At 44.3% G+C, this 15,953-nt stretch overlaps 1 protein-coding gene across 4 annotated transcripts in view; it reads right to left on the reverse strand.

The window, feature by feature from the left end:
• Positions 1–11,382: 11,382 nt before the first annotated feature.
• Positions 11,383–15,953, reverse strand: part of RUNX2 (RUNX family transcription factor 2) — a 208,445-nt gene continuing 203,874 nt past the window's right edge. For 3 of the 4 annotated variants that reach the window (XM_060021724.1, XM_060021725.1, XM_060021726.1), the window contains one exon: positions 11,383–11,951. In XM_060021724.1, the coding sequence (XP_059877707.1) occupies positions 11,473–11,951 (479 nt within the window). In that variant the 3' untranslated portion in view covers positions 11,383–11,472. Of the gene's footprint in view, positions 11,952–13,558; positions 13,625–15,953 lie in introns of all 4 variants that reach the window. The other variant, XM_060021723.1, reaches the window with a different exon arrangement.

Consider the following 15,953-nt stretch of genomic DNA (forward strand, 5'->3'; position numbering starts at 1 on the left):
CCCTTTGATTATATGAAAATCACCCACTTTTTCAACACCAAGCCTCCCATATACTGTGATAGAAATGAAAGGCTTGTATGACTAAATATAGATGCCAAGTATCTCACAAATACTTGAGTGTTTCAGGAAATGAGAAATGGGAAATGAAATTGGCTATAATCAGAAATCAAAACTATCCAAATTCTCTCTAGAAACTAATCACTAACTTTTTAATCTCTGTTTTGGGCAACCTGAAACATTCATGAATTCACTTAAATAAAGAATGGCATGACAGACACCTCTTATTGGGATGGATTAAGTTGAATAGAGACGCTTTCCAAGGTGCTTTGTAATGGTGCTTTTTTAAGCCTTCCACCATACTGCTTTGCCTAGAGTAGGTGTTCAATAAATATTTTCAGAAAGAAGAAAGAAAAGAAGGCAGAGAGAGCGAGAGGGAGAGAGGTCATTTCTGTTCTCTTGGGACTTGGGGAAAACGGGATATTAATTCCATATAAAGTAGACGTAAGGAAATAGTCTATAAAATGCTTTAAAACAGTTGGAGAGAAGCCTACTTGTTCAGTTAAAGAGATTTAAATGATTTAGGGCAGAGAACACTGACGCCCCATTCCCAGGCCCCTGCACAAGTACACAAAGCCGTGCACACACCAGGTATCCCATCTCAGGCCTGGGTCCTCCAGGATCAGCTCTCTCCAGTACACAGTACTGCCTCTTAGTGATGCATTTCAGAAATGGGGGATCTGGGTGCTGCCCCTTTATCAGGTGGTAAGAAGGATCTCAGAGCCACTCCTGGAAACGAAAGAGCTGAAGTTGACAGGAATTTCTTGGCTTGGGCCTTCCTCTTCTAAGATGAGGCCAATGCTGCCAAATTAGGTTCATTAATACCTTCTGCAGTAACAAAATTAACATGAAATTCAACACACCTAAATGGAAAACCTTGGAAGAGATTACAGACTGGGGACTGAGGTTGGGGTAGGGTCAACATTTCTGTTCTGAATGTGCCCGTGTATTTTAAATTTATAGTTTATGTGATGTGATGTCTCTGAGTTCCTACAGGGAAGAACCCATGTTAAACCAATTGCCAAACTTAGCCATGATGTTCGGTAGAAAATTAGTTTATAAAATATGTAGAAAAATATTACTTTCAAAGAGCAACATTTTTTTAAGTGTTAAAAGAATATTTTTTAAAAAGCATTCCACTTCGGGCTCCAGCTCTATTGTGATTCAAACTATTTGGAAACCTTGTTGACTCATTTTAAGAGAATCATCTTAGTTATTATGAGTAACGATAATAGGTCCCATCAATTTTATACTTTCTATGCTGTGGATACTTTGCTAGGCTTCCTCGTATCTCATTAACTCATTTACTTTCTCCATTATACAGATGATAAAGGAGATTGTGTCTAAAGTTTTAGCTTAGGAATATAGTCTCTGGAATCAGGCAGATCTAGGCTTGAGTCTTAATGGCTGCGTAACTTGGGCAAGTCTGAGCCTCAGTTTCTTCATCAGTAAAATGGGGATAAAAACAATACTACCTCCTTCATAGGTTGCTGAGAAGATTGAGATAAGTCATGTGAAACATTAAGTCAAGTGCCAAGGGCATAGTCCAGTGTGCCATGAAAATTAAATGTTGTTAAGTATTATTATTATTTGATCACATCACCAAGTACCAAATACAACTTTTCCCCAAGAGGAAATTAAAACAATGGCCATCAGTGCCATCCCAAGAGGGGAAGGAGGTAAATCATCTTCTGTCCCCATTCCTTTCTCCCCGGGATGTTCATATTAGTGAGATGAGGGCCAAGCAAACTTCAAGGACAGCTACAGAGGACGAAAATACTGAGAAAATAGTTGCTGGGGTGTCCTTTGTGCATTGCAGGGGAGGGAGCGGCCAGCAGGAAAAGGAAGGACCAGGGTTTAGGAGGATGATGGGAAGAAGAAAGGCCATAAGGAGGACTTTGGGGACCTGATTACCGGTACGAGCCTCTCTACCTGCTCCTAACGTCCCTTCCTTCTCTCACTCCTGCAAGCCCCGAGGAGAGACTGTCAGGGAGCACCAGGCACCCCTGCTCTCTGGGAAGCAACTTCTGGGTGGCATGAGCCGGCAGCAGTGTGCAGCCTTGCCCCACAGAGCCCCACAGTGGCTCTGGCATCTCCCCGGGAAACAAGAAAGCAGCGTCTTACATGTGTGGCGTATTCTAAAACAAAATAAGAACTGCGAGATTTGATGGACTCTGACAGGGGGAAGAAGGGAGTGAAAAAGATGGAACAAAGATGCCATTTTAGAATTATTGGCTTGGGTTCAGGATTTCACTATTTTCTATGGCAAGGAGCAAGTAAAAAATTCCCTCCTATTGATGAGTACTTTTTTATAGTCGGTGAAAGCCAAAGGGCTCGGGGCTTCCGACTATTCCCTCCCGGGGCACCTGGGAGCCGGTCCTCTGGATAACTCAGAAAAGAGCTGGATGGACAGCAGGCAGGAGACTCAAAGGCCCCCAGCAAGCAGCATGAAGGAGGCACGGGTGCAGGAGGACAGACTGTGTTTTCAGCTAGGATTCTGTGATCTCCCTGCCAAACGGGGGTTTACAAAGCAAAAACCTCCAGAGAATTCTCATACTTTCTGGCTTATTCTCCTGGTGTTCATCTTAACAGGAATCAGCTGTTTGCCTTCTCACTTCTCCAGCATGTTGCCGAGGAGAATTTAGCATCTGGTCTGGCTATTATTAAAAACAAGAACATCCTGCTCCGTTGGGAGAACAGCACCACTGGCAAGAAAAGGACAGAGATGTTTGCATCCAGGATCCCAAAGATGGGTTTCGGTTCAATATCTGCCCTCGCTCCTACTCACGCCCCCTCCCCACCCAGGCTTTCGTTTAAAAATTTCCCAATGCATCTGTCATTTGCATCGTGGTCTCTTTCTGAAACAGAGAGATGGAGTGTACTTTTTCCTTTCACTGGGAGGCAGGAATCACTGGAGTTGTTCAAACACTGACCCGCTCCTGCTGTGTGATAAAGTTGAACTACCAGAGGAAATTTTTTTTTTTTTTTTTTTTTTACAACTGCGGAAATGAAAAAGTAAACAAGACCGGAGCTGCATCGGTATTCAGGCTCCAGCTTTTTTGTTGTTGTTTTTGTCTTTTGCTTTTTTTAAGCATTGGGCTAGGAGCCTGAAGGAACCGTATAATATGAAAAACCCTGAGAGGTTTTATTAGCCAATAAAAAAAAAAGCTGAGTTCCCATTAACCACTTAACTCCTTGCTAACGTTCCGCCCTTTCTTCCCTCCTGGATCCTTCTCTCCCTCTGACGCCCGTGAAGAATGAAATTTGGTCCATCGGTCTCTCCCCGCATGATCTGAGTTCCCAGTGTGTCCCAGAAGTTGTGGTGGAGAATTACATTCAGTAATTGTCTCTGCATTTCTCATCTGTAAAACCACTAATAAGATCTTGATAAGGAGTCAGATTTTCTATGCCCCCAAATCCACACCCAGAAAGACTCCCTGAGCACACCGCTAAAAGGAGAAAGGTCATTGTGATTTTCAAGATTTCAATACTAAATGACTGTTAGAGAAAAACAGAATCGGTCTAAGACATTGCTGGAATATGTCATGATTCCCACAAAACGCTCCTCTCGTTTCAGGGCAGAAGAATAGAGAGAATAGAGAGAAACTCACAGAGAAACAGAAAGTGAAACTGGCCAGAGTTGTTGCACTGTCAGAGACGGATGCAGTTATAAAAAAAATAAATGACCTAATTTAGGAAGGAAAGGATGTCCAAGGAGATTTAAATCATAAAACCGTTGTATTAAGGCTCCCACGATTACACATGTCATGCGGTTTTGTGTGTTTGCTTTTGCTGTTTTTAAATGAGACATTTGCACATTTATATCAATCCATCATCCGATTGCATTTTGGGAGTTCCTGGTACCCTCAGCTCTCAAAGACCCCCTTCAGCTCTGCCACTGTATCCTGTATCTCCTGACTCCACTGATCTCACTCTATCTTCCTTCCATCCCCGCATCCGGGCTACCCCTGGTACTTTGGGTTCTCCAGTAGAAATGTCCCAAGGCAGAAGGAGTACAGGGTCACATGAGACCTTGTTGCAATTTTGTGTTCTGGTCTCATTTAGTGTTGTGAAGACAAAACTAGTTCTTGAAGGGCTTGTGTGGAAGAACTTTTGCTTGTCCCCATTCCCTCCCCCCTCCCATTTTTTTAGCAGTTTGCTAGATGGTCTTGGTTTCTCTATAAGGATGACAGGTTGGGGGGTGGGGGGCAGGGGTGGGATTCTTTCCATCCTATTGGCTGTGGAGTGGCACAGAAAGACCTGGGACAAAAAGACAGCAATCATGACGTGAGCTACCTTTGCCATGCTAAAACATAAAGCAGGTTTTCCAGAAAGCCCCACTGAGTGGTCAGACATCATTGCAACAAGATAATAAGCAAATGAAATTAAAATAAATTTTAGTAAAAGTTCAGTGGGTTTCCAGAAACTTGATCCTTCTGCTTTCCAACTGGTTGAGCATGTCTGTCCAGGACAGCAGGGCCGGGTGAATCACAAAACGCTTGTGAATAAATGCGTTACAAAAATGAGTAATAACCCTTCTCAGATGTCCATGTCACCGTGCTCCTGACATCTCAGGGAGGCATCCAGTGGCCCCTGTCCCTTCTAAATAACCTATTTGAAGAAGAGTAGGTGCTTGTGGGATGGTGTGATTTTTGCAGAATTTGAGGCAAATAAATACTGTGTCAAGGGGTATCTGTGTGTGTGCTGAGCTTCGTCTTTCCCTGAAGGTTGCTCGGGCACCTCTTCCCATGCCTCCACCCTCCTCCCTCCCCGCCTCCCTCCCTTCAGGTGTGCCTGCACCCATCACATACACACACACACACACACACACACACACACACACACACACAAACACCCCTTAGTATACTGCCCTTTACATCTTCAGTAGATCCTTTGCCAAATTTTGATGAATAACTTTTTAAAAAATTTCATTTCCAAGGCCTCCCGACTGAATGCTGTGAAGCCCCCGGGGGAGCCACAAAGAAGCTGGAGGAGGAGGGAGATGCCCTCGCCTTTGCTCAGAGCTCATAATTTAAATGAGAGCCATCCATGTATTGGTTACTACCTGGCCTTACTTAAGCATCTTCTGCAGACCCAAGGAGAGAGCCCAGGAAGGAAGAGCAGAGGTGGTAGAGCAGGGATTGGAGTAGCCCGGTACCCACAGCGCCAGTGAGCAGCCAGTTGTCACCCACATGTTCTCTGCACCAACACCCGGACAGCTCAGGCATCCTTCGAAGGATCCTTCCCGAGCCCTTCAGACCCGATTCGAGGAGCAGATGCGTGTGTTTGCCTGGGGTCTCACAGGAGAGCTGGCCCCCACTCACCGAAACGGAGGAAGTCAGTTGTCCCCAGAAAAACTTAGAGCCTGTAAGATAGCGGTCTTATCATACCACCCGCCCCTCCCCTCCCCCACCAAAAAAAACCCTGTTTCCTAGGGCAGGTCTCTAAAATGGCGTTAAGTGATTAGGTCAGAGATTGAAACTGGATTGCCCACTGTTAACCTGATCATCTAGGTAGGGTTGTTTGCTCACATCAGACCAGCCGGTACCTGCATTTGTACCCTGGCTCTTGGCTGGGTCAGTGCAACGAACCACCCACTTCCAGAGGGGATGAAAACTCAACACGTGCAGATCTGGGGGCCCTGCCCTCCCTGTGAACAAGGGCTTCCTCTACCTCCTCCCTGGCCTTTTCAGACTGTTCTCAAATCCCATAAATATAAACATGTGGCTCTTCAACCGCATCTGTAGATAATAACTTCAGGGGGCTTCCTGTTTACACGGCAATACCCATTTCCCAGCCAAATAAACTCTGCGACGGAGAGCCGAGGTGTTTATGGGGCCAGTCTCGGCCGGGATCGAGTTAACAGGAAACACCCACTCTCCAAGAAATGTCTGATGATTAAATATTTGTGGGGCAGGGGGCACAAAGGGTCAAAAACACTGGAGAAATTGCTTTCTTCTTCCGCCTGTCGTTTCCAGTGAGAAACAGAAGCAGCCATGATAAATACAGCCCAGCCGGCCAGGCCTAGCAAAGCCCCACAGCCGTGCTGTTCGCTGGCTGCAGGGCCTGGGAAGCGGGGAAGATGGAGGAAGTGCAGACTGGAGAGTCAGGAGCCTCTGTCCCGACACATACAGCCCTCGGGGTGCCATGAGGTGGAGGGACGGGACAGGCGGATGGGCCTCCATCCCTGGGGAGTCCCTCAGTCTCCTATCTGGCCGTCCTGTTTCAATGAGCATCGTATTCTCGCACCAGCTCTGTCCAGAAAGCCTAAGAAGTTAGAGCCTTTAGCCCAGTCGTTCTTAATCGGGGCGATTTTGCCCCCCAGGGAGCACCTGGCAACGTCTGGAGACATTTTTCATTGTCACAACTGGGCGGACGCTACAGGCATGTAGCAGGTAGAAGCCAGGGACGCTGCTGAACACCCTACAATGCACAGGACAGTCCTCCCTGCACACACGCCGAAGAATTATCCAGCCTGAAGTGTCGGTAGCGCCAAGGTCTAGCCCAGTGCCTTTCCATAAACCAAGAAACTGAGACCCCGAGGAGGAGAGTGATTTGCTGCTGCGGGAGAAAGCTGGAGAGGCCGAGAAGGCCACCATGCCCACCTCCCGTGCAGTGCCTTTTAAAGCCACACAGATGTTTAATTTAAAAGGATAAATAAATATACATCCTCAAAGAGTTGCAAACAAGTTCCCTGGCCTAAGTTCACCCAAGTGCTTTTAGGATGTCTCCCAGGCTTAGAAATGAGCTGTTTCCAAGGTCTCTCAGAAAACAGTGCCAAAGGGGTAAGAATGAGCAGATCTAAAAGGCAGCCTCTAACTCCTAGCGTGATGTGGGCCCCCCGCCAGTGACTGCGCTTGTCGGCACCGAGGTTTCCCCGTCCCTCTCTAGAGCTGTGATAAGTCAAGGCATACGGACGGACAGCACGGGACAGAAAGCAAGCAACCGCTCTACCCCAGGCCCTCGACCTTCTCGCAGGGGAGGGACTTACCAAAAATAAACAGCGGCCCAGAAAAAAAAGTTTCCAAACTAGAGTTAGCCTCACTAGTAGTAGAATTTTTCTGAGGCTAGAGCTCTCCAGGCCAAGGTCCGTTTTCACTCATCCTTGCCTTTGGTTGACTTTCTTTTTAAGAACCCAAAAGAGATGTCAGAAGGCAAACAGACTACCCCCTACGGCTGGGCTGCCTGAGCTCTTGTGACTACAGTCAAGGGTTCACTTGTCGGCCCTATTCATGTGCCCAGAGATTAGCAGCGTGGAACCATCGAGGCTGCTGTCTTTCTACCCTGACTCGTCCCCCTGGTTGCAATAAGGGGCTTTACCCAAGGATGGGGTGAGCACTCCTTCCTTCAGACAACAGGCTGATAAGGAAGCCAGCGCACTGCTAGATTCTTCACCCACCCCTCTCTCGGGGTAGGCCAAAACAAGAGCCCAGCGCTTACCAGGACGGTTTTCCTCTCACCAGTAATATAGGATCTCTGCTCTCATCCAGCCCAGGCAAGTCCTACGACCAATAAGTGCCCAGGTGTATGCAGGAGTAGGTGTCAGACTAGAGAAGAAACCGCGGATGAGAAAAGACCCAGTGTACACACATGACAAAACCAAAAAAGCCATTTTATTGAAAATTAAATTCAAACTTCAAATTAATATTACAATCATGGAAAAAATGCCAAATAATTCAATTTACAGTTGCAACATACAATACAAATAGTCCCTTTGAAGTTAAGAGTAAACTCATCCACAATCATGACCTGTGGCACAAAGCAGAATTTGTACAATATGTGCACGGAAAGCAAATCTTGGGCAACAGCGACTGGAAAAAAATAAAAATGAAAAGCTTGTATTTACACAAAATGCTACAAATACTTTTGTTCCACAGAAATCTAAGAATGGTAAAGCATATCCAAAAAAAATGGAATTTTATTCAAAATACCTAAGAAATTACTGTAAGTTATGGTTTTGGCTGATATATTTCAAAGTACTGCATGAAGAAGCAAACAGTTATTTGTAAACATGAAGTAAACAAACATCTAAAAAATTCCCACATAGAAAATATGTTTCAAACGTGTTATCTTTTTAAGAACAACAAATTCAAGGTTTGGAAGAGTCGTCTTTTATTTATTTTATTTATTATGGTTCTTTCGAATGTCATAGGTATAATTCTTGTTTTTGCTAATGCTTTGTGTTTCCATGCGTTCACCTAGACTCTGAGTCAGTCCCTTTCCTGGGAATGGAGGGAACTCTTTCAGCCAGCACATACATCTCTTCCCCTCTGAATCTGCAATGGATGGGCCCCAATGGTGTACAGTTCTCTGCTCACTTTTAAAAGGCCCTGGTGGGGGTAAGACGGCCTGAAGAGCGAACCACAGCTGATCTGTTGAGTCTTTCAGTTCCAACCTGGATGTCATTTCACACACACAAAAAAACTAAAGCTTCGGTACCTGTCCTGGAACTCTGACATAGTTTAGAACAGGTTAAAAAAGTGGCTGTATTGGTCACGCTGTAAACCATGCCTTTTTAATCTGAAGGAAGTAGAGTGCTGGCTAGTTCATGGTTCCACAGTAGCAGTAAGGCTTTGCTTTGGTCTTGAAATCACAAATCATACACGTGACCCAGTGCAAATTAAGGATTTGGTTAAAAAAGAAAAAAAAAAAAAGATAGAAAAATTTAAACCCCCGGGCTAAAAAAGGGCTGAATTTGATCTAAGAAATGTAAATTACCCCATTGGAATGGTTTGAGTGAGGGGAGAAGGAAGAAGTGCTTGAATTTTTCCCAAGAAAAAAAAAAAGAAAACCTTTAAAGTGTTTCTGGGTTGCTGCCTGCAGCCACTATACTAACATTTCAACACAAAAGCATCCCTCAAGTCACTTAGTATGTGTACTGTAAACTTAAAAAAGCCCTTTCAACATTAAAAAGAATGTACAGATATAGTACCTTTTTTATTAAATAGGGTACAGCTGGCACTGGCAGTAACATTTTTCTGTCAATTAATTAAGATTGAAATGTGTAACCAGACACTGGCTTTTTTAAGTGCTACTGAAACAAACACACATATTTTACACTTACAAATAAATGGACAGTGGCTTGCTTCAAGCTACCACACACAAATAATAAATAGTATCAATTACTACTTCCATCTTCAGTAATAGGAAAGTGGCTTATTTATCTAAGCATACTTGGTATACAACCTTTAGAAGGCAAAGTGTTTTGTTTTGGTTGGGCTTGGTTTTCCCCTCGATCTTTATTAGGAGGAGTCAGGGTGAATTCCCAGGCGAGGAGCACAGGTCCAATGGCCCACGAGCCGTCCCAAGATGCTTGGTGCTCTATGAGGTGGGCTGGACGATGACCCGGGAGCAAGGGGCCTCTGGGGCCGGAGGCAAATCTCTAAAGGTTCTGCCTGGGGGCGGGCACAAGCTTTAAATGAAAGGGCCCTGACCTGTGGGGGAGGTGGGTGGGGATCTGCCTGGTGGTGTCGTGAAGTGGTCCTGGCTTGGATCAAGGATCCACACTTGAGAATCTGCCACGTGGCCGCCAGGAGTGGTCAAAGTGCATCCGACAGGAGGGCTTCGGCTCAAATTCATACGCAGTAGTAGACACCAAATTCCACCTAGCTTTGCCTTCCCTTCGCCCCCCCATGGTGAGAAACATGAATATCAGAGGCTGTATTATGGGTCCCCACTGCCTGTATGTTCTCAGATCAGCTGCCTGCTGGAACTTGCCTGCTCCTTCAGAGGACCCTGCTCCCAGAAGACAAGGACTTAACTCTGCTCCTTTAAATGCAAATTCTGTGGGAAGCTGCCGGTGGGCCCGGGGCTAAGGCAGATTTGGGTTCCCCTGACTTACTGTTTGGTAAGGCGTTTTGGGTAACACTCCCTGGAGCAGTTCTGCTTTCCTGTACCGTGTGTGTATCACAACTGATCCTTCAGCCACATGTGTGGCTTTAAGCTGACTACGTCTTCACTGGTGATGTCGAGTTTTGCTTTAACTCTGAAACCACAGAACATTGTTCTGCAGTTCAAGGATTCACTTGTGCTTGTCTTTTTAATATGACAAGAGTCATCATTATTTCAAAGAAATTAGGAAACCACATCACTCCAGCATTTTATGCTGACAATGAGCAACATAAGTGATAAAGGACTAAGGGTTGCTTTTTAAATCTCTGATTATTGCTTTTTAAAAGGCAAAGCTGTGTTAGAGGCAATCAAAGATCGGAAAAGAACTAACATAACATTTCCTTCATACATCACAAAAACAAGCTACATCTAAAATATTTGGAGATGGAAGTATTTTTAAAAATCACATTGTGTCTGGATGAACTGAAATTGCTTAGCAATATTTCAGATATGGCTCTAGCCCACTGAAGGAATTTGTTATTTAATAAAGAGCACTTTTAGAGACCGAAGTCAACATATCAATACACTAAGAAATGTTTCAAGGGTCCAAATGTCATTAAATAATTATAAATATATCTTTAAAGTTATATGACCATTCACGTTAGCAAGTTACCTCAGATTTTACACATATTCATAATTTAAAAAAAAAAAAGAAGACAAATAACACACAGCCAAACGCAAACACTATCTCTACCATTATGGCTATAATAAGGTATTGCCATTTTCAGTTTTGCATAAAAGAAGAAGGGGTTAGGTGGGAAGGGGGCAGTTCGGGATCGGATTTCTTTTTGGTTAAATGGGAAAAGGAAAAAAAAAAGTATAAAAAGGTAAAATAAAATAATCTATCCTGATCGGTACTTTTTGAAGTCACTTTCTTAAAGTAGGAAAAAATTAAAATAAAAACAACTGAACCAAACAGTTCAAATGAGTACTTGCAGAAGGTGTGAAAGCCGAAGTTTGGAACAGTTACTCTGAATGGATGGCAAGGGAACGGAAGCTTTCTTTCTGCCCCTTTTCCCTCCGCGGGCACCTGGACCGGCTGTGTAAGTGGGTCTGCCGAGGGCACTGGTCCACACACAGCGGCACCGTGAGGGTGTGTGGTTTCAAAGCACAGGGGACAAGCGTCTTTGCTTTTCCTCCTGAACTTGGAGTCCACCTCTCTGAACTGGCATCTGAACAGGTTACTGAGGATAACAGACCAAATGACAACAGCAACAAAAGTACCTTTTTTTCCTTTGTTTGCTCGCAAAGGTACATGTTTAAAGAGAGAATGATCTGAAATCTGATTAGGATTGTCTCTCTTGGGCCTCTTGCTTCTCAAGAGCTACCCTCTGAGGGTTGCAAGATCATGACAGAGTGAGTGAATGCCAAGACAAAAAAAAAAAAAAAAAAAAACCTTCTAAAAGATAGGCACTTTGTAGATAGGCTAGTTGATATACATATATACGCACTCTCTATATATGTATATGTTGGTACGTTTGGGATGTGGCTCCCAGAGACCGCTGGGCCACTGCTGAGGAAGTTTCAATAGGGTCGCCAAACAGATTCATCCATTCTGCCACTAGAATTCAAAACGGTGGGGGAACTGCTGTGGCTTCCGTCGGCGTCAACGCCATCGTTCTGGTTAGGCAGGTTTGCGTTTAAGAGCGCGCTGCCGTTGGAGGTGGTGGTGCACGGCGGTAGCATTCTGGAAGGAGACCGGTCTCCCCCGGGCACCATGGGGAACTGATAGGATCCTGATGAGGTGCCGTAGTAGAGATATGGAGTGCTGCTGGTCTGGAAGGGTCCGCTCTGGCTTTGGGAGGAGCCGGGGTAGGGTGGTGGCAGGTAGGTGTGGTAGTGAGTGGTGGCGGACATACCGAGGGACATGCCTGAGGTGACTGGCGGGGTATAAGTAAAGGTGGCTGGATAGTGCATTCGTGGGTTGGAGAAGCGGCTCTCAGTGAGGGATGAAATGCTTGAGAACTGCCTGGGGTCTGAAAAAGGGCCCAGTTCTGAAGCACCTAAAAATTACAACAGAAGATGGGGAGGGGGGAGGGAAACATCTGTAAATAGCAGTTAAAATCACGAAAGAATTTATTTTTTTTTTTACAAGAAAAGAAAGAAAACTTCAGCTTTCCCCCAAAGGAACAGCAAGCCACAAACAGACTTTCAAATGCACCGGTCACTACACAGACTTCTGGGGCTTTTCTGTTTGTTTGTTTTTCACTTTACAGTCTTAGCAGCGTTGAGCCTCAAGTTCTTCACCCCCAGAGAATCCCAAAGGGCTTTAAAAGCCCAAATGTGTGCTAGGTCGTGTGTGTAAACCAACCCAACACTCTGATCAGACAGATTCACTCACCAGACTTTAAGACTGAATCCTCATTGATGTTTTTTCCCCTCTCTTTTTGTTCCTTGTTGTACCTCAGATATTTGAAAGTGACCTTTTTACTAAGTCGGACAACGTTTCTTTTCCTCAACCCAATATAAAGAAATTCCAAAGTGATCCGTTTTGTTTTGGGTACTCTTAGCAGGGCCCCTTGTCAATGAAGGAACGTCAAAAAGATACCCTAGCATGGGCCTATCACTTCAACTCTTAAAATAATGTGAAATCCTGTTTTATTCCTCATCTTGGTAACAGATTTCAAAAAAAAATCTAACTAGATTTCAATGTTTTCTGGAACTATCTTACTTATCTGGGGGTGTATAGGGAGTGTCTGACCCTTAGAAATTCTCCCAAGGGTCATAAACTAGCAGGTTTTGAAAGTGGGTGGGGGGAAGGCTTGGTACCTAGGAATCACTGCATTTCAAGTCTTGATGGGAGGAGTAGGACCTGATTAAGGCCACGTGCCAACAGCAGCTTTGGGGAAAGGCTCGCTGGTAGAGGAGATAAAGCAGGAGGGTACCTCACCATCCACCCTCCGGATCCCTGTACCACATCCTACAGAATTAGCTTCAGGCCAGTTTGAACTGGGAACCTGAAGCAAAGACAGCTTTCCTCTAAAATGTAAAGTCCTTTAACTTCTAAAGCTAACAGGGTGCCTCCTTAATAGGTATTTCTGGCACTTAACTTATGAAACCACAGTTAGAAACTACTTCGTGTGGAAATTAGTTTTCGGAAATGCCAAAAACTTATAGTTGTGATCTTTAAAGACAGAGTTGTGAATTTCTAACACTGACAGAACTGTGACAAGCTGTTTATAATACCAGTGTTCTTAAGATTTTGTTCACACCTAAAATCTTCCAATCCTTTGTATCTCACACATTTGCTTTTCCTACCGCTTTTGTCTGTAAGAGAAAAAGCACTCAGTAATTCTTGAAGGTCTTAGTGAGCAGGTACTTCTTCAGCTTCCATTTTCTTAGCCACGTTCTTGGATACTATAATATTTATTAAACGAATCATCCCAATATTTTTCTTTCAAGGTGCTGATCGAGAGTTGTTCATTTTTTGTTAAAATGCACACTGCCTGTGTTCTTTATAAAATGCTCGGGTCAAGTGCCGTGATGTGCACTGATAGCAAGAAGTGACTACTTCAAAGCAATATATCGTTAACAAGGTGTTTCTCACTCACGGACAGTCCCAATCAGACAGCCCCACCCAGCCCAGCCCAGCAATTGTGAAAAGTCTCACCTGCCTGGCTCTTCTTACTGAGAGTGGAAGGCCAGAGGCAGAAGTCAGAGGTGGCAGTGTCATCATCTGTAAAATGAGGGGATGAGCTCTAAGTTCCCTTCCGGCTCTAACGTTCTATCACCGTGAATCCCAAGACAGGAGGAGAAGCAACGGCCTTGGGGGTGGGGAAGGGGAGGCAGAGAAGGTCCCACCCCTCACAGTACCTTCCCAGAATCCACAGGCCCATAAGCAGAGAGTCAAAAGCTGGTGAGCAGCTTCTAATACCAGAAGCAAACACTTTCAAGATGACAAACCAAAACTAGCACAGTCTGGGCAGTTACTCTCTGCTTTTTATAAATTCTTCCATCCTCCGCTGGCCTCTCCCTAACCCCACCCAAATAGGAAATTCTGACAAGCTCAGGTGTGAAAAGGTACAAGAAGTGATTAGGACAGAATCGCCAACGGGGCCAGATGAGATCTGCCATCTCCCTGCCCTGTGCTTCTGTAGTACCTGAACAATGTGAGCAATTTCAAATGGAAAGACGGCACCCTGACAACACCAGCGTTTTCCCCCCACGGGAGCACAGAGCTCACACAGGTAGGCTCAGCAATGTAAAAAATGCTTCTCGTGGGTATTTATACTTAAAATATACTGTGGCCATAATTAAAATTCCAGGTGGGTTCCCTGATTTTGAGGCAGAAGCCTCATTAAAACCCTTTATGTGGGGACCCTGCCAGTAAACTCCAGTGTGGTTTTGAATTTCTCTCTCCACCTCCCACCCCCAACTTCTCGATTGTACCTGATACATTTGTCTGATGTTTTTATTATCCATCACATGCCAGGATCACTCTACCTTTTTGGCTTCTAAATGCCCGCTAATGCAAATGGACATTCGTCTTTCAAGTAATGAGCTCTGGCTGTGGTTTACAGAAAATAATGCAACAAACTTCCGCTGGCTTTACAGAACTCTGACCAATGACTTCTAGTCATTTGAGACTGTCATGTCTTGAGGATTAACTCCTTCTGGGCAAAGAGAGCTCAGGAGGACTTTAAAGGGATGATACGGTAATTTTTATGTTACAAAAAATAAAATTTTCTAGAACTTAGTTATTTCGTGTTACACTGCAATGTGTTCTGTAGGAAGAAATTTTAACAACTTGCTGCAGTATCATGTGAGAGCTCTTATATAATAATCAATGATGGGGAGATGGAAGGAATTCTAAACTTAAAATGAAAGAACTTAAACCCCTTCCTAACCTTCGATTATTTATAATAATTATTATAGAAGCAAAGGATATAACTAAATTTTCTTTCATTGAATGGGGTGGTACCTGTACTTCTAATCTCCATTCTGTACAAGAACTCAGTTTTTCTTTTAGACCATCTTCTCAGGTTATTTCGACCTTGTGTCCTAAACTATTCATACCCATGTCACCAGCCACATTACGTACAGCTACAAACTATCTATAGACCTGGATATTATATCAACTAAAGGAAAGAAAATATAATATCTACTTACTAAAAGGATCAGGATGAAAGCCTGGAGAGTTCTAAAAGTACTCTCACCCCAGTCTAATTTTAGAAATGTAATGCCGAAGCTCAGTAACGGCCCCAGTGATCTGCCTTGTAGCCTTAGAGCCAGTTTAAAACTCCAGATTACAACCTACCGATTAAATAAAGCCAGCACTGCCAGGAGTTACTTGAAGCCCAAGATAAACATGGTGCATCTTCCTGATAGGCTCGTTTTACCCAGCATGGAGACAAGCGTATGCTGTACAGTAAACATGGACGTGATGTGGAGTAGAGTGCAACACTTGGGTGAATTTTCAGACAAACCAAAAATGACTTCAACAAAAGTTTGCACTTGTGAAGCTTTAAACTATGCCCCCCGGATTCCCTAAGGTACCCATTTATCCTCCTCTGCTAGTCTGGGGTACTCCAGTGAAAAACAAATCCAAACCCCTCATTGACTGTTTAGATGATCCTAATCCAACCCGCTGACAAATAGGGAAGCTAAGCGGAGAAGGGAGCCATGTGCTCTACAAAAATCACAACGCTCCAGAGAGGCAGAACTGCAGCTAGACAAGACCTCTTCGACCTCTAACCGCTCTGCAGTCTTAGTCACCCTTAAGGAATTCGGTGGACACAACCACAGATACATTTGCTGTCTTACGAGCCTATCTGCCGAAATGAACTTGCCTAGAAATATTTAAGTAGGTTCTTCTGGTGCCCATGTGTTGCCCAATGAGAGCTACTGTTCTTGGGACACTATTTAAAAACTCTTTCGGGACTTGTTGATCTAATCTGCTCAACAGTGAGCAACTAATTCAGTTGTTCGTGGCATAATGTGAATGAGACCAAGGTCAAGGGCTTGATTCCCTTAGGACCTGCTGGTTCCCTACAGATGCATTTCAT

The sequence above is a fragment of the Delphinus delphis genome, chromosome 10 (assembly GCF_949987515.2).
Source record: "Delphinus delphis chromosome 10, mDelDel1.2, whole genome shotgun sequence".
Classification (NCBI taxonomy): domain Eukaryota; kingdom Metazoa; phylum Chordata; class Mammalia; order Artiodactyla; family Delphinidae; genus Delphinus; species Delphinus delphis.